The 26492-nt window shown below is 42.5% G+C and overlaps 1 protein-coding gene across 1 annotated transcript in view; it reads left to right on the top strand.

Moving 5' to 3' along the window:
- The first annotated feature begins 2255 nt into the window (after positions 1 to 2255).
- The window catches only part of LOC128030016 (potassium voltage-gated channel subfamily S member 2-like), a 52867-nt gene continuing 28630 nt past the window's right edge, over positions 2256 to 26492 (top strand). The window contains exon 1 of the mRNA XM_052617476.1: positions 2256 to 4249. Within this exon, the coding sequence (XP_052473436.1) occupies positions 2599 to 4017 (1419 nt within the window). The 5' untranslated portion in view covers positions 2256 to 2598 and the 3' untranslated portion in view covers positions 4018 to 4249. The remainder of the gene's footprint in view (positions 4250 to 26492) is intronic.

The following is a 26492-nucleotide window of genomic DNA, read 5'->3' on the forward strand; positions in this document are numbered from 1 at the left end:
CTCCATCCTGGATCTTGACCTGTCCTTTCCACAAGGTGTATAAAGAGACAAACACACTGCACCACTGGTAAATGAAAAGAACAACAGACACAAATTCAACAGCTGTGGTCATATTCATCTCTCTGACATTCAGCTGCTGTATATATATATATATATATATATATATATATATATATATATATATATATATATATATATATATATATATTATTACTCTTTTATTAATTTTGGAAAATATTGACTTTCTTCATTTAAAACTCCATAAAATAAAAATAAAGAAAGCAAACAAACAACCAACCAAAAAAAAAAAACTTATGAAACAACCTGACATCAAACACCAGGGGCCTGTACCATGAAGCTGGATTAGCTGGCTTAGCTGGCTTGCCAGGTAAATTTCAGGTTAGTTTAATCCTGGGTTTTTAGGTACCATGTAAGTGGCTGGACTTTTAGCGGCATTCATTGCCATATTAAATTACATTCCACGGCTAACCTGCTCCGGGGAAGGTTATGTTCTGGGTTAGAGATGTCAGACTGAAGCTGGACTAATCAGATGTAAGAGAAGTGAAACATCTCTGACACAAAGTCACTCCAGTTAATGTTGCTCCAAAATAAAGGTCACTATTGCTAAAAAAAAACAAATAGAAATTTGGCATTAATGATAATAACGGAGTCATCATATTATTATTATCTATCTTTTACACAAAAGCAATTTTAGTTTAACAGTTATTGACCTTATATGTTCGAGTGTCCATTACTATGTATTTTCAAATGTATGAATTAAGTTAACAAGTTTCACTTGTGACTGCACTAATAGAGCAAGATAATTTATTTTATTTGTCCTCCTTAATTTTTCAAATGACATTTAAGTTTGTCATATTCTTTTCTCTTAACCTTTAATAAAACCTTTAACCTTTAGTTTTGAATCTCGCTGGGTCTCTCGCGAGAAGTAAATCAAACTTGCTTTGTGTTGCAAGGCTCCTGATTGGCTGTTCTCCATAAACTCAGGATCACAATAAGCGCTAACAAAGAAAGTTGATGAACAGCATCATGGTACCAACAAAGCCGAATTGCAGAGGTTTGGTTTTGTCAACTCAAAATTTACCCTGTAACTCTGAATTTGTTCAGCTACCATCATGGTACAAGCCCCAGAAATACTTAATGATAAGCAACCACTCAACAGCCAACAAAATAACAAGACTAATAAGGCTTGAATTAAAAGCTCACTCCACACTTCTTATGCATATCAACAGCAGTATCTTCAAGAAAACATTTATGAGTAGAAATACATACGGCTTCTCCAGAACAGGAACGGGAGGCAGTGCTGGGACTCTCTCTCTCTATCTCTCTCTCCACCCTTGTGTGTGTGTGTGTGTGTGTGTGTTTGTGTGTGTGTGCCTGTTCATGCTTACAGGACTCTTTGTGCAGGGCAGGACAATTGTGTTCTGTGAGTGTGTGTGAGTTGCAGGCGGGGGCAGTCTGTGCTGGATGGACAGTAGATCTATTATCTTATTTTACAGGACATTCTTGCATGCTAACACTGAGAATATGTTTTAATGTGTGATTGTAAGGTTTACAGTAGCAAAAGTGGCCAATGAAACCTTAAAAAATAAAACAAACAACCAACATAACACAAATCAAAATGGCTCATGATCATCATAAAAGTAAAGAAAATTTTATTTAAAGATACAGAAAATAAAAGGCTAAGTTGTCTGTATATTACTTACAAAGGCTCTGTTCTAAGTGGGCTTTTCTCAACTGGAAGTCTAAACATTTACATTTTTCCCAAGGTTTTTTTCTCCATTTCTGTCACCAACACTTTTGAAATAGAGTTTAAATGGGTGATGACTGAAATCACTGAATCATCAATAAAATGAATTTAGCTGGAAAAATTACTCTTGGTTTACTGACAATCTATTTTCCTGTTCGACTGTTCGAAGCTGCTTTGACATTTATTGGTCAGACACTTTTTATCCATACATTACTTTATCTAGTGTAAACCACAACTGCCAAAAAAAGGCTCCTGAGATGCTTTACCCAGTTATGATCATGACAGATATCATATTTTTACAGTAGACACGCCCGTCGGGTCTCCGTGGATTCTGTGGACACTGTGGGATATTTTCCAGAGCTGACTTAAAGTCATCAGCGTTTTAACATTTTAAACGGACAGAAGCGTGTTTTTGTATCATGATATCGCCCCCGTCATGTGCGGGATTCAGCGGCGTCACTGTCGTGCGCGCGCCTGCAGCTGTGCGCGTGCTGTGAACGCTGGAATATCGCCGTGAGTTTATCACGCTCTAAAACGCCTCACATATGAATCATATTCACAGAAACTGCATGTGAATAAGAAACGAGTTCACCGAGATCGGCTTAACCGGGAGGATTCATCGAGCTGTTCGCGATTCTTGTGACAGATGAAAGGTTCCTGTGAAGATATCTGCCGCTTCGAGGGAGCCGATGCAGTAAATGGATATATTGATGGGAGAACGTTTGTAAACGGTTTTGTCATTCTGCTTAATTTTCACCAGACTGCAGCTCCTCAGAGACAGACCAAACTCACAGAAGACTGTGCTTCCCTCATCCTCTGAGTGATCCGTCATGAGCGTGCAGAGCGCCTGCGCGCCGGAGGAGGGCGCTATACGCATCAATGTGGGAGGCTTCCGGCGGCGGCTGCTGTCCAAGCGACTCTCTCGCTTCCCCGAGACCAGACTCGCTCGCCTGCTAAGGTGTCGGTCCAAAGAGTCCATCCTCGAACTGTGCGACGACTACGACGACTCTGAAAATGAGTTCTACTTTGACCGCAATCCGGCGCTTTTCCCTTATGTGTTACACTTCTACAACACGGGGCGGCTACACGTCATGGATGAGCTCTGCATCTTTTCCTTCAGTCAGGAGATTGAGTACTGGGGCATTGACGAGCTGTTCCTCGACTCGTGCTGCAGCGGCTCCTATCACTGCCGCATGATGGAACCCGAGGAGACCGACTGGGATGACAAGAGTGAAGAGAGGAGCACCACTTCATCTTTTGATGAGATCCTGGAGTTCTACAATGATGCCGGTAAATTTGACAAGCAGCTGCTCGGAAGCGTCCGGAGGAGAATCTGGTTGATGCTGGACAATCCTGGCTATTCCATCCCCAGCCGGCTCATCAGTATCTTCTCCATTCTGGTGTTGTTGGTCTCCATTGCCACCATGTGTATGAACAGCATGAGCGAGTTCACGCAGCTGGACGCTGATGGAAAGCCCCGTGAGGACCCTCGCTTCGAGGTCGTGGAGCATTTTGGAATTGGGTGGTTCACGTTTGAGCTGCTCTCCAGATTCGCTGTGGCACCAGACCTTCTGCATTTCTTCAAACACCCTCTGAACCTGATCGACCTGGTGTCCATCTTGCCTTTTTATCTGACCCTGGTCATTAACCTGGTGGCGGAGAGCAGCCCAGCACTGGCGAACCTGGGTCGAGTGGCTCAGGTGCTGAGATTGATGAGGGTCTTCCGCATCCTGAAGCTGGCGCGTCACTCCACAGGCCTGCGCTCGCTCGGAGCCACGCTCAAGAACAGCTACAAGGAGATCGGCCTGCTGCTGCTGTATTTGGCCGTGGGAGTGTCCTTCTTCTCCGTCATGGCCTACACCGTCGAGAAAGAGGACAACGAGGGATTGAACACCATCCCTGCCGGCTGGTGGTGGGCCACGGTCAGCATGACCACTGTGGGATACGGCGACGTTGTTCCTGGCTCCGTCGTGGGCAAATTGACGGCCTCAGCTTGCATACTCGCAGGAATATTGGTTGTCGTGCTTCCTATCACTTTGATATTTAATAAATTTTCTCTGTTTTACAAGAGACAGAAACAGCTGGAGACCGTCATGCGGAGCTGCAACTTCGACGGGGGAATAAAGGAGGCTCCGTCTGTGAATCTGAGGAATTACTATGCTCACAAAGTCAAAACACTGATGGCCAGTCTGTCCAACATGAGTCGCAGTTCACCCAGTGATCACAGTTTAAACATGTCTCTGCATTAGACGGGAACAGCTTGATGTCAGTGGTGCGTTTTCATCATAGATCTCACACCTAATTCTGATCTCAACAGCAAGACTCGCAGAACATCTGATCATAATAATGGTGTGTGTATGTATATACGAGCAGGGATGGGACCCTTAGTGAATCAACTCCTTCTTCTGGGATCTCTCTCAGTTTTCTCTCCAGCATGCGCAGCAGCTTCGTTTAGTTTGAGGGAACAGCAGGTCTTTACTGGTGGAAGGTTCAGGGGATTTAGTGCTGAATCTCTCCTGGTTGTCACTATATATGCAGTGAGATAGATGTTTTCTCTATCGCTGTTATACAGAAAGGAAAAACAATTGAAGTGACTAGATTAACTGTACTGATATTATTTTGACTATCTGTAAATGAAGGTTTACAGTCAGGGCCGTCCTTAGCTGACACAGGGCCCCTTTCAATCCGTTCACAATCTCTGTGGGGACCCCTCAAGTGCGGGGTCCTAAGGATGGTCCTGTTTATAGTGATCCAGGTAAATCTTTACACCATCAGAGATGTAACAACAGTCCATCTGAAATCGACTTTGAAACAACTGATTTTCAGTGATGTTTTGTCAGGGATGTGTCGGTACGATTATCAGTGTCAAACTGTTCATGGAGGAAATAGAAGTAATCATCCCTATCCCCTTGGAGTGGAGACTTTTGAGTGAGCAGGGCACGTGCGTTATTAACTGTGTATATTAACTGTGTTTATTTGCAACAGTTATGCTACATAATGGCATGCATGTGCCCCTGCTCACTCAAAATCCCCACTCCAAGGGGATAGGGAAGATCACTTCCATTTGGGATTTGCCCGTGAACCGTACGGCATACTCCTATGTTTTGTTGCTTTTGAATGAATTTCACACGTCCCTAAGGCAAACCAATTTCTGTTCTACAGTTGTCAGAGGTGATACGTCAAGTTATCATTCTTCATTTGTTAGTATCGCTGTTGTTTGATTTGAATTGTAAATGCAGAATGTGATCCTGACGGTTGGGGTCAGAGGTCTGACATCGTGCTGCATTAGAATTAAACAGTATATGCTCACATGTAAAGGTCCAATATGTGTGTTTAGGTGTTTTCTGGTGTAATCTTAAAATGTGGATGTGAGGACAGAATCAGATTCATTACATAATGTACTTGAGCTCATGTTCTGTGCTAGAAAGCTGTACACAACATCTGAATCAGCTAATAATGAGCACTAATGTGTTTATTACCTGTGTGGATTTGTTATCTTTGTAGCTCATAATTTATTTTCTTTTTAAAACCACTGAGATTGCAATTTTCTCAGTGCTTTTTTTGCATTGTGACAGTATTTTCATGAAACAATTACCCCCAAAATCTCATAACTCTAATGTGTAATAAAATAAATGTCAGTGTTGGATGTGCTGCCTAACATTTATTTAACAAATCATTGAATAAAAACTGTTGCTTTGAGAAGAATCTAACAAAAGCCATTTAAATCATGGCAATTACAAGAAACTTAAGCAGATTGTCTAGATGCATTACAGTAATGAGAGTGTATTGTTTTCTTTTTTTGGATTATGGTAATAATGATAATTGTCAAGAAAATATTTTTTCTGCTCTTAGTAGAACATTATCATGATGCTTTTGAAAATGGGCTTCTGAGCTTTATTGGCATGACTTGCACAGTATTGCCAAAGCAATGTCCATTACATGAATTAAGGAATAAATTATTATATAATTTATAAACAAAACAAAAACACATCTGTAAAATAATTAAATAAGTATATGTATACTTTCTTAATACAAATATTAAAGAAATAGTTAACAAAAAAAAAACCTTTGCACAACAGTACGTTCAATTCAAATAGCTTTATTAGCAAGACAAAGAGAATGGTGTAACATCTGAACATTTACATTAGAACATCTAAACATTTATTTATATTTTATAAATAATATGTAATATATAACTAATATGGAAATATCATATATACCCATAGATACATATAGAAAAAATATAGAAAATAAATAAATAATAATAATAATAATAATAGCGATTTTCCTGTAGCAACTGCTGGACTGACAAATGGAACATTATGTACATGTGTAACAGTATTTCAGTTTTGGCCTTTGAGAGTGTGTCTATCGGCTCTTTGTTTCTGGACTGTGTTTCTACCTCAGGTGATGCACGATGCTTCGAATTTTGCAGCAATATTTGCAGATTTGGCTTTTCTCTGAGAACGAAACAAAGTTTTTCAGTTGGACTCGAGCGGCAACCTCGCGCTCTCTCTCGTGAAGCCAATAAGGAAGTGACTAAAACTGTAATTCATCGACTGGCCGCTTGAGGCTGGCTGCAGAAGAGAGTCAGTCCCATAGACTCCCCATGTTAAAATGCCCAACTTTACAGCAGAAAAAAACATGTTTACAGCCTGGTTCAAAAAATTATTTTGGTCTATTTGGTCTATTGCCCATTTTCGATTATCCGGGAGAGTCGCGCGGTGACGCGCTGCCAAGATGGCGACGGCCCGCTCTGCACACTTTAGGCTTCAAAACCGCTGTTGAGGAGTCTATGAGTGACATTTTTTTACAGTCTATGGTTAGACTACAAATGCAAAATTCTCCCCTCTCCCCTGTCCTCTCTCATCCACTCTCTTCTCCTCCTCTCTTCCTATTCTCCCATCTCCTCTCTCCTCTCCTCTGCTCTCCTCCTCCCCTCTCTTCTCTTCTCTTCTCTTCTCTTCTCTTCTCTTCTCTTCTCTTCTCTCCTCTCCCCTCCTCCCCTCTCCTTATCTATCCTCTCCTCTCTCCTTCCTCCTCTCTTCTTTCCTCCTCTCTTTTCCTCACCTCTCCTTTCCGCCCCACTCTCCTCTCCTCTTCTTCCCTTCTTCTCCTTCCCTCTTCTCCCTTCCCCTCTCTCCTCCTCTCCTCTCCTCCCCCTTTCCTCCCCTCCTCCTCTCTCATCTCCTCTCCTCCTCTCCTCTCTTCTCTCCTCTCCTCCTATTCTCCCATCTCCTCTCTCCTCCTCTCCTCTCCTCTCTTCTCTTCTCTTTTCTTCTCTTCTCTTCTCTTCTCTTCTCTTCTCTTCTCTCCTCTCCTCCTCTCTCCTCTCTCTTCTCTCCTCTCCTCCTTTCCTCCTATTCTCCCCTCTCTCCTCTCCTCTCCTCTCCTCCTCTCTTCTCTCCTCTCCTTTCCTCCTCTCCTCCCCTCTCCTCTCCTCTCCTCTCCTCCTCCCCTCTCCTCTCCTCTCTTGTCTTCTCTCCTCTCCTCCTTTCCTCCTATTCTCCCCTCTCTCCTCTCCTCTCCTCCTCTCTTCTCTCCTCTCCACTTCTCTCCTCTCCTCCTCTCCTCTTATCTCCTCTCCTCCTTTCCTCCTCTCTTCTATCCTCTCCACTCCACTCCTCTCCTTCCCGCTCTCCTCTCCTCCTCTCTCCTCTCCTCTCCTCTCCTCTCCTCCTCTCTCCTCTCTTCTCCCTTCTCTCCTCTCCTCTCCTCTCCTCCTCTCTCCTCTCCTCTCCTCTCCTCCTCTCTCCTCTCTTCTCCCTTCTCTCCTCTCCTCTCTCCTATCCTTTCCTCCCCTCTCTCCTCCCCTCTCTCCTCTCCTTCTCTCTCCTCTCCTCCTCTCCTCTTTTCTTCCTCTCCTCTCCTCCCCTCTCTCCTCTCCTTCCCTCTATCCCCTCCTCCTCTCTCCTCTCTTTTCATCCCCTCTCCTTTCCTCCCCTCTCCTTCTCTCTCTCCTCTCCGCTCTCCTTTCTCCTCTCTTCTTTCCTCCTCTCCTTTCCTCCCCTCTCTCCTCCTATTCTCTTCCTCTCCTTCCCTCTTCTCCCTTCTCCTCTCTCCTCCTCTCCTCTCCTCCCCCTTTCCTCCCCTCTCCTCTCTTTTCATCCCCTCTCCTCCTCTCTTCTTCCTTCTCTCTTCTTTTCTCCTCTCTTTTCCTCCTCTCTTCTTTCATCCCCTCTCCTTCTCTCTCTCCTCTCCTCTCCTTCCTCCTCTCTTCTTTCCTCCTCTCTTTTCCTCACCTCTCCTTCCTCCCCTCTCCTCCCCTCTCCTCCCCTCTCTCCTCTCCTCGATCCTCTTCTCTTCCCCTCCTTTCCTTTTCTCCCTTCCCCTCTCTCCTCCTCTCCTCCTCTCCCCCTTTCCTCCCCTCTCCTCTCTTTTCATCCCCTCTCCTCCTCTCTCCTTCCTCCTCTCTTCTTTTCTCCTCTCTTTTCCTCCCCTCTCCTTCTCTCTCTCCTCTCCTCTCTCCTTCCTCCTCTCTTCTTTCCTCCTCTCTTTTCCTTACCTCTCCTTCCCTCCCCTCTCTCCTCTCCTCCTCTTCTCTTCCTCTCCTTCCCTCTGCTCCCTTCCCCTCTCTCCTCCTCTTCTCTCCTCCCCCTTTCCTCCCCTCTCCTCTCTTTTCCTCCCCTCTCCTCCTCTCTCCTTCCTCCTCTCTTCTTTTCTCCTCTCTTTTCCTCCCCTCTCCTTCTCTCTCTCCTCTCCTCTCTCCTTCCTCCTCTCTTCTTTCCTCCTCTCTTTTCCTTACCTCTTCTTGCCTCCCCTCTCTCCTCCTATTCTCTTCCTCTCCTTCCCTCTTCTCCCTTCTCCTCTCTCCTCCTCTCCTCTCCTCCCCCTTTCCTCCCCTCTCCTCTCTTTTCATCCCCTCTCCTCCTCTCTTCTTCCTTCTCTCTTCTTTTCTCCTCTCTTTTCCTCCTCTCTTCTTTCCTCCCCTCTCCTTCTCTCTCTCCTCTCCTCTCCTTCCTCCTCTCTTCTTTCCTCCTCTCTTTTCCTCACCTCTCCTTCCTCCCCTCTCCTCCCCTCTCTCCTCTCCTCGATCCTCTTCTCTTCCCCTCCTTTCCTTTTCTCCCTTCCCCTCTCTCCTCCTCTCCTCCTCTCCCCCTTTCCTCCCCTCTCCTCTCTTTTCATCCCCTCTCCTCCTCTCTCCTTCCTCCTCTCTTCTTTTCTCCTCTCTTTTCCTCCCCTCTCCTTCTCTCTCTCCTCTCCTCTCTCCTTCCTCCTCTCTTCTTTCCTCCTCTCTTTTCCTTACCTCTCCTTCCCTCCCCTCTCTCCTCTCCTCCTCTTCTCTTCCTCTCCTTCCCTCTGCTCCCTTCCCCTCTCTCCTCCTCTTCTCTCCTCCCCCTTTCCTCCCCTCTCCTCTCTTTTCCTCCCCTCTCCTCCTCTCTCCTTCCTCCTCTCTTCTTTTCTCCTCTCTTTTCCTCCCCTCTCCTTCTCTCTCTCCTCTCCTCTCTCCTTCCTCCTCTCTTCTTTCCTCCTCTCTTTTCCTTACCTCTTCTTGCCTCCCCTCTCTCCTCCTATTCTCTTCCTCTCCTTCCCTCTTCTCCCTTCTCCTCTCTCCTCCTCTCCTCTCCTCCCCCTTTCCTCCCCTCTCCTCTCTTTTCATCCCCTCTCCTCCTCTCTTCTTCCTTCTCTCTTCTTTTCTCCTCTCTTTTCCTCCTCTCTTCTTTCCTCCCCTCTCCTTCTCTCTCTCCTCTCCTCTCCTTCCTCCTCTCTTCTTTCCTCCTCTCTTTTCCTCACCTCTCCTTCCTCCCCTCTCCTCCCCTCTCTCCTCTCCTCGATCCTCTTCTCTTCCCCTCCTTTCCTTTTCTCCCTTCCCCTCTCTCCTCCTCTCCTCCTCTCCCCCTTTCCTCCCCTCTCCTCTCTTTTCATCCCCTCTCCTCCTCTCTCCTTCCTCCTCTCTTCTTTTCTCCTCTCTTTTCCTCCCCTCTCCTTCTCTCTCTCCTCTCCTCTCTCCTTCCCTCTGCTCCCTTCCCCTCTCTCCTCCTCTCTTTTCCTTACCTCTCCTTTCCTCCCCTCTCTCCTCTCCTCCTCTTCTCTTCCTCTCCTTCCCTCTGCTCCCTTCCCCTCTCTCCTCCTCTTCTCTCCTCCCCCTTTCCTCCCCTCTCCTCTCTTTTCCTCCCCTCTCCTTTCCTTCCCTCTCCTTCTCTCTCTCCTCTCCTCTCCTTCCTCCTCTCTTCTTTCCTCCTCTATTTTCCTCACCTCTCCTCCTCCCCTCTCCTCCCCTCTCTCATCTCCACCTCTTCTCTTCCTCTCCTTTCCTCTTCTCCCTTCCCCTCTCTCTTCCTCTCCTCCCCTCCCCCTTTCCTCCCCTCTCCTCTCTTTTCATCCTCTCTCCTCCTCTCTCCTTCCTCCTCTCTTCTTTTCTCCTCTCTTTTCCTCCCCTCTCCTTTCCTCCCCACTCCTTCCCTCTGTCCTCTCCTCCTCTCTTCTTTCCTTTCCACTCCTCCCTTTTCAGTCTCTCTTCTCCACTCCTCTCTTCTTCTCTCATCTCCTCCCCTCTCTCCTCTCCTCTCCTCTGCTCCCCTCTCTTCTCCTCTCATCTTTCCTCTCCTCTCCTTTCCTTCCCTCTCCCCTCTCCTCCTCTCTTCTCTCCTCCCCTTTCCTATCCTATCCTCTCCTCTCCACTCCTCAATTCTCTCCTCCTTTCCTTTCCTTTCCTTTCCTTTCCTTTCCTATCCTCCTCTCTCATTGTGTACAGCTTATGTTTGTATGCTAGGGTTTCTGTTGAACATGCAGCAGCAGCACAGGAGTCTGCGTTCTGGTTCTTGTTTGTCGCTGCTTCCACCCGCAGTATCTCATGGGAGAGCCGTCATGACGATGAGCTCCGTTTCCTTGGAAACACGCTTTCTGCTTCCTCTGCTCAACGTGTTTCTGTCACAACTGTGGAAACTGGATTAAACTGCAACAAAAAATATGAGTTTGATCATGTCCCTGTAATGTCTTTGTGCCGTGCTGATAATGAGCAGGTTGTTTCTCCTGTTAATTCTCAGACACTGAAGCTTTGAGAGGAACGCAAGCTGTCAACAGGAATCACCATGAACTGCTTTCCCCTCACTGCCGTCCAAACAGTACAGTGCATGATGGGTATCTCTCTATCCCACATCCCTCTGATGACACACATGTAAGCACCGCAGTCTGGTCTCATCTCATCTCATCCTCTCTCCTCAGAGTAAAAACAAATTCATTATTGATCAGCCGGACTGTGCCTCCCTCTGCTGGTGAGAAGATGTAGCACAGCTCACAGTAAAAAACAGGTCAGAACTGTGTATCAACAGAATAAAGGAGTCACAGTTTAGTTGTCATCATATTTCTTATTTACATTTTTTTTTAAATTCAGGGTTAGGATATATGACCTGGATATATGAGGAGGGAATATTAACAGTGTGATTTCTATCTTGGATTTTAATAAAATCACAGACATTTCTATAATGAAGTACAAATGATTATATTTTTGGTCCATAATGAAGAACAAGAATTATAACAAATTTAAAATATGAATCAGTGAAGATGCTAAACGTAATTTCAGGAGGAGCGAGTCTGATCTTTAATTAATCAGAGTTTATAAGCAGCGGCTTACAGCTTCCCTCCACCAGCCAAAAACAGGGACATGACATCATACTGTCACAAACTCTGACCTTCAACACACTCACGTTTCACCCATAGAAGACGAGACGCACAGTCCTGCAGGAGCTGATGGGTCCCCTGATGCAGCTCCATCTGGAGGCCCTGCTGGGAGAACAGCCACAGCTGGTCTATGGAAAGCAGGTGTGTGTGTATATGTGTGTCTGTGTGTGAGAGTGTGTGTGACCCGCAAACTCAATTACTGCTGAAAAATAGATGACCACATCAGGCACTCATCTGAACTTCTCCTATGAAGCTGTCATGTCTGCAGAGCGCCACAGTACACATCGAGTTTTGATTAACTTGAGGTGACAGTGGTGTGTGTGTGTGTGTGTGTGTCTGTGAATGACTCTTCTGTTTTAATGCTGACATGTTAATCACACATAATTCTAAAATCTGCATCCAGCATCACAGCATGTTCTCATGATTTCTGCCAGCAAAACGTGTGAAAATGTAAGTATCTATAACAGATTCATCGAATCTTTGTGCAGCAGAGAGTCACTGTAGAAAGACAATCACTTACTGAATGATTCTGAGCAGATCTTCAGTTCATTGACATAACCAGACCTTACTTTGATTTGACTTGTTAGTTTTGATAATTCTAATAAAATTTGCTAAAATAAATAAGTTTTTTTCTCATGAACTTCTAACTTTTACTTGACTTTATATTATATTATATTATATTATATTATATTATATTATATTATATTATATTATATTATATTTACAGGGTGCATGATGTGCGTCACTGTAAGGAATGTGTGTGTGTGTGTGTGTGTGTGTTGGGCTCTGATTTAGGGATCAGACTAGTTAATCACAGAGCATGAGTGGAATGAATGCAACAGCTACACAAACACCATCAGTGCAGGAAATGATGTGTGTGTGTCTGTGTGCTAGCAAACACGAGGTTATCTTCTGTTTGTGTGTTGTCATTTATTTAGCTGTAGATGACAATGAAGATGATAATGATGATGATGATGAAGGTGTTGTTATAAGAGTGCATTGTCGGACACGTGTTATGTGTGTCTGTGACTCTCAGACGTCTGAATCCCGGCTGCAATCTAGAACATTCTCTCTGAGGGCCTGAAATAGCACTGCAGACACGGACTGGTTTTAACTCATTAGTGCTCATTAATCATCGTCTCACCCAAACGCAGCTCTCTCCCACGTGAGTCTGTCCTGTCAGGCCTCTGCCGGTGTTTAATACAGCACCTGAATATTATGTGCTTTGAAACAAATGTTACGTTTTTAGCAAGGAATCATCTTCACATGTTACGTTATGTTGGGTCAATCGTTTCGTGACAAGTTATATTAGTTGAGCCAAATCATATTTGACAGAATAGAGAGTTGATGTGTAATCAAAAAGACAAATTTTTTGGAATAAGGTTGAATTATGAGGTGACAGAAAATGATTTTTTTTTACCAGTATTTATATATGTGATCTATGGCGTGCATACACTTTCTCCCTTGATACATATATATATATATATATACTCTAATATTTGTACAAATACAGTATTTGAAGATATGTGTTATAAATAGGTATGTTTGAATTATGTCATTTTAGTTTGTACTGCCAGATTTCTCAGGTTGTCAGTAACAGTTTCAATCATTAATGAATCGTCCCGTCCTCGAGTAACTGTGGGGAAACATAGAACAGAGCGAACATTTGTGTTGCGGTTCAAATTTCATTTCACACGTTATTGTGAATAATCATAAAAACATAACTGATCCTTGTGAATGGCTGAATTATAGCTTCTTTGATCTGAAAGATGATATGTTTGCTGCATTGTGGGAATGTATTAGTGAAAGCCAGAAGCGCTGTGAGTTTTTCTGTCTGAACCTTTGAGCTGCGTCCGTCTGCTATCTGCTCAGATAATCGAGTGCTTGTGAAGAGCCATCTCTCTGACCCTGAGAACACACACCTAATGCCTTTATAATGCAACCTTTTACCAAACCAGCCTTTGTCCTAAACACACACACACACACACACACACACACTAGTCAAGGTGCCGTAATAGTGATTCTCGTTAGACATCCACAGAGACATTAGCGCTCGTAATGCCTTCCTAACACACACACATGTTCTGAGCTCATTCTCCAAACTCCTATAGCAACATGAATCTGTCTGTGCTAATCACACACACCTTCTGTCACATCAGCGTCTTTATGACCAGCAGAGACAGACAGACAGACAGGCGGAGCATCCCCACCAGCAAAGAGCTCTCAAATGAGGCTGAGCGTGAGGGGCCGTATCGCTCATTTGTGTCCTCGGTTAGCCATTGTGACGCCAGTGTCCAGGGTCCCAGCGCTGATGGAGCCGGTGATACGTGATGTGCCGTTATCTTATCAGTGTCATCGGCACAGCGGGAGGATCGACACGCTAATGATAAGACGTGTTTTGTGCTCCAGGATAACGCAGTGAGCACGCCTGGAGTTGTCATGATGTCGAGCAGATCAGATTGTGCAGTGTAGTGATATCTGCAGCACATAGAGGGCAACAAACCCACAAATCTCACATGAGATCTCTTCAAAGTCTCAGTTCGAGCTCCTAGATAGCAGTGAGATCAAATGGAGAATTTTGCTGAAGTAACATGCATTTTTATAGCTTCTTACTCAATGAATTGAGTTTTATTTCTCTTAAAAATCAGAACTAAAGCTGCTTGGTCACATTAAGAGCTATTAAGAGGTATTTTGTAACCAAGTAGTGAAAGCTATCCGTGTGAAGCGTCCCGCACCAGTTATTAAAGCAGACATGATGAGTGTGCAGCATTTCACTAATCACACTGATCCATGATTTGTTTCTGCTCATACATCAGTGTTCTCCAGACAGTGATTGACCGTGGGACAGTCTCTCCTCTCGCTGTGTCTACAGTAGCTGCGCTTCTGCTCTCGTTCCTCTGCTGGCCCTCCGTCCCAGGATGAGCTGGAAAGAAAGGCAACCCCTCCCTGCTGGGAATCTTTCGCCAGCTTTATTACGAGCAAAGGTCTGCAGCAGCTGGCACATCGAGGTCCCGGCCTGCTCTATCTTATCTCCCATCAGTCATAAATATTCAACTGAGAGGAGCAGCGAGGGACCATCTTCTTTTCTGACGTTCACACATTCTGAGACTCAATAGAAACATTCAGCGCTGGAGGAGTGAACGACAGGACGTTTCATTTTAGTGATCCCAGTGTCATTCTGCTTATCTGATTATATTTATGCCAAGTCGTGCATGCCTCAATTCAACTTGCGATTGACAATAACATTCTTGTTTTTGTCTTTTTCTTATGTTCCAAAGAGAGGGACTCAATAAATAATTTGCATTTCTATTTGTGTACACTGTTTGTTTGCCTCTAGTCTGCTGTAGTTTGCATAGAATTGAGCAGTTCAGCGCTGCCCTGCTGAATGGAACTCCAGATCTTCAACATTTAAAAACTTTAAAACTGTTCACTGGTAGCAGGATTTTACTGGGCCATCTTTCCATTTAATCACCAATTAACTACTGTAAACTGTTATCTTTGGGAAAGACACACCTTTGAACGCTATCACGAATCAGCAGTTAGTGACAAAAGGTGATAAAACCATATAAAGAGAGAAAAAGCTGTGAGGGAGATTGTGTGGTCGAGCTGCGGGGTGAAGGGCGGCCGTAAATCTCTCAGGTGGGTTGGTCAGGAGAATGAGGGTCCGTTAGTCAGTGAGTGTGAGACGGTGGTGTTTCTCCTCAGATGAAGGTCCAGACAGGAGCAGAGCAGGTGAAGGGTCAGAACTCACTGTGCAAGACGACTCCATTCACACTTAGAGACTGTTGTTGGTCGTCAGCACACAAGTGTACGTGAAAACTGCTTGTTCTTAAGTGTCAGCAGCTAACAGGCTGTATATGAACGAATGTAAATCTGGTTATTGACCTGGTTGATATCGGATGCTCACAGTGGAAGGATAGATATACTTAACTGATATGATTTATCTTGAACGTCTGATAAAAACATGATGACTCAACCATTCAGTTTATTATGCTGAAAATGTTGGGAGTCGTTGTTTAGTTCAGAAGTGATTATATTGAGGGGATTATAAATGAGTGTGTGATGCTGGGTTAAGGTTAGTTGATTGTGTGTTTTGTGTATTGGAGAGTAAATGTGCTGTAACAATGAAGATGTTACGCAAGCGATGTGTCATAAACTACTGTTTTGCAGTCATAAAGTGAGGTGTGTTTATGGATGTGTATCTGTGCCTATGCTCACACACTTTTATAAGCAGCTTGTTAAAAATCAAATGCAAATGTTATTGAATTAAAGAGCAAACAGCCGCTGCTGGTCTTTATGAATGCATGAATGTGTGGAACGGTGATTTTTGCTCTGTTCAGACTTTTTGCGGATTTTTCATTTCATATCAAAGTCAGTATGCTGTTATGAGACGGGTGATGTGTGTTTATCTGCCAATTAAAGGAGTTCTGCTCTGATGCATGCTGAGAGTCGAGCTCAAGTTCACAGACACAGACAGGTGCTCACGGACGCTCACAGTCAGTCAAACATGATCACAGATCCTAAGCATTTATAGACATTCTGAACTCTATTGGGGTTAGACAACACATCAGGACCTACTCAAAAGACTGCTTTTTAAGTTATCTTCCTGATGTATCCCAATTCCTTAGCATATCCAAAACCTCAGAACAACTTGATGATGTAACAGAAACTATGGACTCTCTCTTTTCTAGCACTTTAAATACAGTTGCTCCTTTACGCTTAAGGAAGGTTAAGGAAAACAGTTTGACACCATGGTATAATGAGCATACTCTCACCCTAAAGAGAGCAGCCCGAAAAATGGAGTGCAGCTGGAGGAAAACAAAACTAGAGGTATTTCGTATATGCTGTTTTATAACAAAGTTCGGGATGAGCAGTCGCAGTTCATTAACCTGATTAACACAAGTGGAGCCCAATCAGTAATCAACTCATGAAAAGGTATAAATAACAGCAGAACCTACCTCAGTTCATTGACAGTTTTCAGCATCCCTCCTCCACCCCATTTCTCCTCACTTATAGATCCATCTACTCTTACCACAACCGGGGGGAGTACTCTGGGTTCCGGCCACATCCTGAGCTCAGAGCCCTTCACCCGGACAGCACGCCAAATACGCATAAACTTACTGTATTAATATACGTAGAGGTGTACTCGTGAATGCTTGGCGGGAAAGTAACTTATCCAGGTGCCGATCAACCCCAGTTGGCAGCAACAAATTAAAGGTTATTGCCAATTTGAAAATTTACGAGCACAAAATCTTTCATGATTCGTGATCCTGCTCCGAACTCCCAAACTGACTAAAATGATTCGCGAACCCGCTCCGACTCTCGAATTGATTCAAATGATTCCGGATCCCCAAACTGACTTAAATGATTCGCGATCCCACTACGAACTCCCGAACTGATTCAAATGATTCGCGATCCCCAAACTGACTCAAATGATTCGCGAACCCGCTTTGAACTCCCAAACTGATTTAAATGATTCGCGATAACCATAAATGACTCAAATGATTCGCGATCCCGCTACGAACTCCCGAACTGATTCAAATGATTCGCGATTCCCATAACTGACTCAAATGATTCGCGATCCCGCTACGAACTCCCGAACTGATTCAAATGATTCGCGATCCCCATAACTGACTCAAATGATTCGCGAACCCGCTTTGATCTCCCGAACTGACTCAAATGATTCGCGATCCCCATAACTGACTCAAACGATTCGCGATCACGCTCCGAACTCCCAAACTGACTCAAATGATTCGCAATCCCCATAACTGACTCAAATGATTCGCGATCCCGCTACGAACTCCCGAACTGATTCAAATGATTCGCGATACCCCAAACTGACCCATAACTGACTCAAATGATTCGCGATCCCGCTCCGAACTCCCAAACTGACTCAAATGATTCGCGATCCCCATAACTGACTCAAATGATTCGCGATCCCGCTACGAACTCCCGAACTGATTCAAATGATTCGCGATCCCCGAACTGACTCAAATGATTCGCGAACCCGCTCCGAACTCCCGAACTGATTCAAATGGTTTGCGATCCCGCTCCGAACCCCGAACTGATTCAAATGATTTGCAATCCCCAAACTGACTCAAATAATTCGCAAATCCGCTTTGAACTCCCGAACTGATTCAAATGATTTGCGATCCCCAAACTCTAATCATTTACAAAGTATTAATATACTGTAATATTTTTGTTGTTGTTGTTGTTGTTGCTATAAAAACAGACTTAAGCCATCAATAGCCTTTAAAATGGCTTAAAATGCATTATATAAAAAAAATAATGAGACAATAATGATTGGTTAATAATAACATTGTTAAAATACCTAATGTAGGTAAATACAAAATAAACAATTTATGTACATGTTATTACAAATGCCATGTGATTGCTGCTGTAACACTTACAGGACGATCAAATCCTTGTTTAGGCTACTGACCAAACATTTTATTCATATTCACTAAATCTTTCATTTTTGGACACCTTTTTGCTATAGATGACACAGGCTTTATAATTTCTTCAACAAAAAACGTGCATATCACAACCCTTACTAAAAATAAACCATGGTTTTATAATAGTAAAACTGCTTAGTTTCCTTTTGCATGATTTCTGAATGCATGAGACTATAAAATAAATTAGAGTCATAATAAAGTTATAGCCATAGGTAAATGTTGAGAGCTACAATTGTGATTTGTAAATAATACAATTTATTCTTTTTTTTTATTTGATTAAAGTTATTTTTTCACCCCTAGGTTTTTTTTCCATCATCATATTTGAGGAAGGGGGGCTCAACAATACAATCCTGCTTATGGGAACCCTTAAGGTTTTGTTATACACATCTCTGGGAATGTGTGCTCTACACACACACACACACACACACACTGAAGCACACGTGGTGTTTTCAGCTCTTCACTATATTGATGCATGATGTAAGCTACACATTTGCACGTCAGTGCGCCATGAGAGGATTTCACCATTTCACTTGATAAAATTATCGTCATTTATACGTATCGTATTCACAGGCTGGCAGAAACGGCAATGTCTTTACGACAACCTGTCAAAATAAAATTTCGGTATAACTTGAAGAAACAGAAATATAGTACTATTGCACAGTAGAGTATGCTATATGTCAAGTAGGCCTATCAGCTAATAACAAAAGTTTTTTTTAAAGTTTGGTCTAACTCAAAGAAATTATGTACGAAATTGCACAGTAAAATATACTTAAAAAAAGATATACTAAAACATTATTTTAAAGGAATATCACACAAGTTTTCATATAAGTTTTAATTTAAGCTTGCCAAAACAATAACACCATATTTTTCAGAAACAACTTCTAAAAGTACATTTGTATTTGTGCCTATAATGTTTATTTGTTTATTATTATTGTCAGCTAATAAAAGCTATGCTTCAGGACCATATTCATATAACATCTAAGGCTAAATGTAGCTCTTGACTGGTTGAGTTAGATGATGATGAACACTGAACAGAAGAAAATCAGTTGAGTCTCCCCAGCTGGAAATGTCATTGGCTGTTAAAGTCTTGTGTTTCTTATAATAAATTTATATATTTTTAACACTGAACCTTTTATAATGCTCTTAATGACATGTGGATGCATACTGTATGCATTAGTGAGTGTGTGGTGCTTATGGGGTATGGTCACTTATTCCTTATATGTTTGTAATGTTTGTTATAACTGTTTCAAATGCAAGACATTGATTGCATGAGATTAAGTTTGTAAATGATAGCTGTGTCCTTTTGTAGTGTGCACATATATTTATCATCAAACTGTGATAACTGTGACTAAATTCAGTATATATACGTCTGCCATATGTTGCCACCCCTCAAAAATTCCTGCCCCCTTCACGCCACCCCATCAATATTTTTCTAGATCCGCCCCTGAACATATCCTACAGAAAAGCATCAAAAACTGCTAGATTTTATTACTTTTTGTCTCTTTTAGAAGAAAACCAACATAGTCCCAAGTATTTATTCAATACAGTGGCTAAATTCATTAAAACTAAAGCATCAACAGATGTTCACATTTCCCAACACCACAGCAGTAATGAATTTATGAACTACTTTACTTCTAGAATCGATACTATTAGAGATAAAATTGCAACCATTCAGCCGTCAGCTACAGTATCACATCAGACAGTGCACTATAGACCCCCTGAGGAACAGTTCCACTCATTCTCTACTATAGGAGAGGAAGAATTGTATAAACTTGTTAAATCATCTAAACCAACAACATGTTAGACCCTATACCATCTAAGCTCCTAAAAGAGGTGCTTCCAGAAGTCATAGGTCCTCTTCTGACTATTATTAATTCCTCATTGTCATTAGGATATGTCCCCAAAACCTTCAAACTGGCTGTTATTAAGCCTCTCATAAAAAAGCCACAACTTGACCCCAAAGAACTAGTTAATTATAGACCAATCTCGAATCTCCCTTTTCTGTCCAAGATACTAGAAAAGGTGGTATCCTCACAATTATATTCCTTCTTAGAGGTAAATGGTATATGTGAGGATTTCCAGTCAGGATTTAGACCGTATCATAGTACTGAAACTGCTCTCCTTAGAGTTACAAATGACCTGCTCTTATCATCTGATCGTGGGTGTATCTCTCTATTAGTTTTATTGGATCTTAGTGCTGCATTTGACACAATTGACCACAACATTCTATTGCACAGACTAGAAAACTTGGTAACACTTTAGAATAAGGTTCCATTAGTTAATGTTAGTTAATGTATTAATTAACATGAACAAACAATGAATAATACATGTATTACTGTATTTATTCATCTTCGTTAATGTTAGTTAATTAAAATACAGTTATTCATTGTTAGTTCATGGTAATTCACAGTGCATTAACTAATGTTAACAAGCCCAACTTTTGATTTAAATAATGCATTAGTAAATGTTGAAATTAACATGAACTAAGACTTATAAATGCTAGGATTGTTCTTGCTTAGTTCATGTTAACGAAAGTAGTTAACTAACATTAACTACTGGAACCTTATTCTAAAGTGTTACCGAAATACCGGAATGCATAGTCGATATAAAAAACTGGATGATGAGTAAATTCTTACTGCTAAATTCAGAAAAAACAGAGGTGTTAATCATAGGACCTAAAAACTCTGCTTGTAATAACCTAGAACACTGTCTAAGACTTGATGGTTGCTCTGTCAATTCTTCGTCATCAGTTAGGAACCTAGGTGTGCTACTTGATCGCAATCTTTCCTTAGAAAGCCACGTTTCTAGCATTTGTAAAACTGCATTTTTCAATCTCAAAAATATATCTAAATTACGGCCTATGCTCTTAATGTCAAATGCAGAAATGTTAATCCATGCATTTATGACCTCAAGGTTAGATTATTGTAATGCTTTATTGGGTGGTTGTTCTGCACGCTTAGTAAACTAACTACAGCTAGTCCAAAATGCAGCAGCAAGAGTTCTTACTAGAACCAGGAAGTATGACCATATTAGCCCGGTCCTGTCCACACTGCACTGGCTCCCTATCAAACATTGTATAGATTTTAAAATATTGCTTATTACTTATAAAGCCCTGAATGGTTTATCACCTCAGTATTTGAATGAGCTCCTTTTACATTATACTCCTCTACGTCCGCTACGTTCTCAAAACTCAGGCAATTTGATAATACCAAGAATATCAAAATTATTCTGGGCGGCGGATCCTTTTCCTATTTGGCGCCTAAACTCTGGAATAACCTACCTAACATTGTTCGGGAGGCAGACACACTCTTGCAGTTTAAATCTAGATTAAAGACCCATCTCTTTAACCTGGCTTACACATAACATACTAATATGCTTTTAATATCCAAATCCATTAAAGGATTTTTAGGCTGCATTAATTAGGTAAACCAGAACTGGGAAAACTTCCCATAACACCCGATGTACTTGTTACATCATTAGAAGAATGGCATCTACGCTAATATTAGTCTGTTTCTCTCTTATTCCGAGGTCAGGGTTAGGGTTTGGGTAACCTAACCCTTCCTGTCCTATGGTTGTAAAGCACTGCAGTTTATCTTTGGGTGCGATGGATGAAACTGAAGGATTAGACGCTGTAGAATCTACATTCGCTATTGTATTTCTAATGTTATCTATTTTATCAGTGAAGAAATTCATAAAGTCATTACTATTTAACGTTGGTGGAATATTTGAATCAGGTGGCGTCTGGTAATTTGTTAACTTAGCCACTGTGCTAAATAAAAACCTTGGATTGTTTTGGTTATTTTCTATGAGTTTGTATATATGCTCTGCCCTAGCAGTTTTTAGAGCCTGTCTATAGCTGGACATACTGTGTTTCCATGCAATCCTAAAAACTTCCAAGTTAGTTTTTCTCCATTTGCGTTCAAGACTACGAGTTACTTTCTTGAGAGACCATGGTACAGTACGTTTTTCTCTAACCTTTTTCAGTTTGATGGGGGCAACAGTTTCTAATTTATTAGAGAAAATAGTGCCCATGTTGCCAGTCATGTTGTCTAATTCATGTGTATTTTGGGTACAAATAGCAGTTGAGATAGATCAGGCAGGTTATTTGCGAATCTTTCTTTGGTGGCTGGAACAATAGTTCTGCCCAGACGGTAACGCTGCGACATATAGTTAATATCAGTTATACGCAGCATGCACGATACAAGGAAATGGTCTGTAACATCATCACTTCTAACTATTTCGAATGAGTTAAACCTGTATCCTGTTTTCTGGGTAACACTGAGAAAAAATGGAGAAAAACATCCTTGGGATAAACCAGACTCAGTTTGGGGGCCATATCTCCTCTTGCCAGACAAAACCAACATGGCGATTTTTAATTCCAGGCTGCAGCTCAGGTCAGATTGAGCAGAGGACTTAGGCCGATGGTCATCGAGGTGATGAGGTATTCACAAGGGATCTCTGTCTGTGGCTCATCTAGTTGTCATGGTCTCTGCTCACATTCAGACAGAATGACTCCTCTGGTTACAGCGCAAACCCTCAGCCAGATGGAGTGATTTTGATTGGCAGCTTTATGGCAGAAATCAGGATATGCTTGTCCAAAAGCAACAAGAAAAGCCATTAAAAGTGTCTTACTGCAGTAACAGCAGCGTTCAGTGAACATGAGTATTGTGTCTCATAAGAACAGCAGCAGTGCAGAATAATAACAACCATTACTAGCGACAACAGAGAGAGAGAGAGAGAGAACGGCCGATTGGCCATTAGAGAGACAAGAACACGTTGACTCCTCTGATGGATCGAGTTTCAGCTTGTTTCATTGTTTCGTTGAATATTATATTAGAATGTTTCATTGTATATTGTGGTGTCTTAGCAGCTACAAATGACCCAATCACACACACTCATACAAGGGTCCAGCAGTGTGTGTGTGATGGTCAGGGACACGCTGAACTCATATGTCATGTCTCTTAATGCTGTATGAGCTCATGTGACCTAAAACACACAGCAAGATCAGGATTACACACACTCAGCCTCAGTTATGCTTCCGTATCAGTGAGACACAGACGTTAATTGACAGGCTGCACAAGGCAAACTCCTAAAGTAAAAGTACTTGTAAAACACGATTTCACAGAGAGTGGCATAATTCCACAGGATTTGATGTGTGTGAGAGTGTTTCTGGGTGTGTTTCAGACAGACATAGATGTGAGACAGATCTGTGTGGATGTGAATAGAGCAGCAGACGTGAGGATCAGTGAAGGGTTAAAGACTGAACACACTGCTAAATGGGACAATGGATAGTTACAACACATATGATAAACTGTTTAATAGTGATTTAGAAGCTTTGATAGGTATCAGTGTTTCTGACATTTAATACATATTTCTGTAACAGACTCTATAATTGGAAGTTACATTTACGTCTATATTATTGTTTTATTGATTACTGTTTTATGTGTGATGATTGTTTTTCATAGATTCTGCTGTGTTTTACGTTCTGGTCAGGTGTGTGTTGTACATGGTTAGTTAATGGATGCCGTAGAGAGTCAGTATGTTCCATTAAAATGTGAAAACACAAGTGCAGAGCTCATGGTCTTTGCTGTGGTTTTGATTTAAGACCTTAACAATGAATCAACAAATGCAAGCGAACTTTCTGCCAGCGCTAGTGCACAAAACATTTCAGCGCTGCCATACAAATATACAGAGCTGAAATCTAAACAGGACTCGCTCCAGGTTTCACCAGCATGTTATTCGTCTTTCTTCTGCTAATTGTTTTAGCAAGCGTTCTTCAGACTCTCGGTCATTAATCAAAGTGGGAAAGCCGACCATCAGCTGTGGCATGTTTTGTGTTTCCTGTGCTGGTTAATTGGAGCCGTGTTTGGGACGAAGAAGTCCCTCAGCGAGTCAGACGGGACATCTGCAGTGAATGAGAGAATACAATGTTCATCACTCAAGTCTTCTTCATTTCTATACAATAGAGATTCACAGAAATAAACAGGAAAATGACAGAATAATTCATGCAAACTTCAAATATAAGACGGGTTTTTTTCTCATCTAATGAAGTCAGTGCAGTTAAATCAAAAATAGTACTGAGCTCAGTGTTTATTCACACCATCTGAGTGTTTGACAGGTTGTGTTTCTGATTGTAGGAAATGGTGTGTGTGTGTGTGTGTGTGTGTGTGTTTCTACATACACTGCTAAGGTTGGACAAATACACTCATTCTTCAGTGTGACTATTTACCACATTTTATAATAAAAAAGTCATGAAAACTATGAGATATAATACATTCAGTCAGTGTCAATACTGCTTCTGTATGTGTGTATATTGAAGCTTTTGAGCTGCTCATATGTTTTCTTGAGGCGTGAACGGCAGCACTGCGAGACCATTATTTTAACCCTTTAACAACAAATATCAGCTGACGTCTCATTACCAAATCAGTGCTTGGCCTGGCTGCTGATGAGGAAAAACATGGAAGCTCATGTTGTTTACATTCATTCTGCTATTTCCTTCTTTCTGAACCGTTGACAGAGCAGAGTCATGTAATACGTGTATTAAAAATAACAGTAAAGCCTTTGAGTCGAGGCCAGAACAGCCCTAGCAACTGTTCTGAGGAGCACAAACCTGCCGTCGCTCGTCGACATGTCAGCGGAGCAGAGCTGTGTGATAGTGGAGCGTTTAAACACGTTTCCTCATAATCTGTGTGTGTGTGTGATAACCAACCTCAGGGAGGAAATAGTAGTAAGACCTAAAAACACAGCGGAAAGGCTTGTGGGGTTTTTTATGGAAACGAACATTTAAACTCCAAGCGTGCGATCACCACATTAAAGCGGCGTGTTCTGGAGCTGACCGCTGGCATGCTGTTCCTCTGCCAGCACACTGCTTTTCATTAGACCTCCCGATTCTTTCTGTTGATTTGGCAAATTAACTTACAAGAGGCAGAACACACCATTCAGACTGGAAAAGAGCGTAGCAGCAAATTGCGTTTATCAAAAACACACTTGAGCACTGTTTACCTAATGTGATCTGATGGAGGGAGGACTGCAGAAGTCCTCACAGAGCAAACCTGTAAACTCAGCCTTCACTTTTATAGTTCAACTCCATTAGTGATCTCTCACATCTGTCATTAGCCTTCAATCTGAGCAGCTGATGATATTCCAGTGGACACACACACGTTATCTATAATACTTTCTATCATTCATTCTTGTGCCTCCTGCAGTATCTACATGTAGTTCTAGAGGAACATGTAAATTAAATGACTCAACATTAGAAATAAAAACAAGTGTCAACAGCAGTTATTTCTACAGTGCATTTATTGAACGTTCACACACATGATCCCACTGGATACATGTGGATCAAACATAGTTCTACAATTTACAAAATGTATGTTGCATTTATTGAAACGTTTCATTTAAAACACTGATTCTTTCACCTTTTTATGGCTGAATCATTAAGTCAGTTCATTTAAGTTGAAAAATATTTGTACTGTAACTTTAAAACAGCGAGTTGAGGAGATCAGATGTGCAGCTGAAGTTAAAGCTGAGTCTCCAGCCAGTGTTTGCTAATCTGAGTCTCTGTCCGTTTCCTTTCTTCCAAATGAGCCGTGTGGATCAGAAGCATCTCTTTCGAGTCGGTCGTGACTACATCGGTCCTCGCCAGCAGCAGCTGTCCTGTGCAGGAAACACTGGAGATCATGATGATGTTTAACACGGCTCTCTGCTCACAGACGCGCTCCACAGCAGCAATCTGTTAAACGTTGACCTGCGCAGGTCAGGCAGAACTACTACGTCTACTGTGCCAAAATCTGTAAAAGTCCAGCAGCCTTATTTATGATTTCATTTATAATCATCAAGTGTGCCGTTACAGAGGGGGCAAGCAATCAGTTTCACCATTTAGAGCCGTAATGCATCCACAGTGACATTAGGAGGGATTTATAAATCTAGCGGTCGGAGTAATTGTGGCTGTGGAGCTTTTACAGCCAGCTGTAAGCGAGCGGCGAGATCCACACAGAAAAGTGCAGCACATCCCGCTCCGATCGAGGTCACTCTCGGAGAATCCCTCCCACCGAGGCCTTCCTCTGCTGCACATGTGAAATCCATCCCGCCGCGTTTATAAGCTGCTCTCGCTTGCACCATCAAATGGAGAACATATTGGCAGAAAATGTCGGTACTTTTGAGAGCCCCTGCCGAAAACAGCTGAGAGCCGGCGCTGCACGTCTGTATCGCGTTCCAGCCTCAGCCTCCTTTAATTGCTTGGCCACATGTCAAAGGAAGTTCTGACTGACCTCCTGAAAAACTGTTAAACTGGACGGATCCAGCCGCTGTCAGGCCCGCGCCTCCAGAAGGTGTTTAATAAAACCCTGGTACATCCTAAAGCCTGCAGGCCCATAAATCAGCTCTGGTACTGGCCTGTCCACCGCAGGACGCATCTGTGTGTGTCAGTGTGTACGACGGGTGCCAGACGGCTCTGTTGAATACAGATGACGTGGACGGGAGAGACGCTCACACTGTCGTAATGCATTAGCTGACGCTCAAGGCTTGAGTTTTATTGTGCCGTGCAGGTTTGAGCAGGTCCACCTCCATCGGACCAGCGGCCCGCAGGTGACTCTCTCTCCTGGTTTTACGGCGCTGCGCTGGTGCTGGTATATAACAGCTCATTTGGA

Source organism: Carassius gibelio, chromosome A16, assembly GCF_023724105.1.
Source record: "Carassius gibelio isolate Cgi1373 ecotype wild population from Czech Republic chromosome A16, carGib1.2-hapl.c, whole genome shotgun sequence".
NCBI classification, from domain to species: domain Eukaryota; kingdom Metazoa; phylum Chordata; class Actinopteri; order Cypriniformes; family Cyprinidae; genus Carassius; species Carassius gibelio.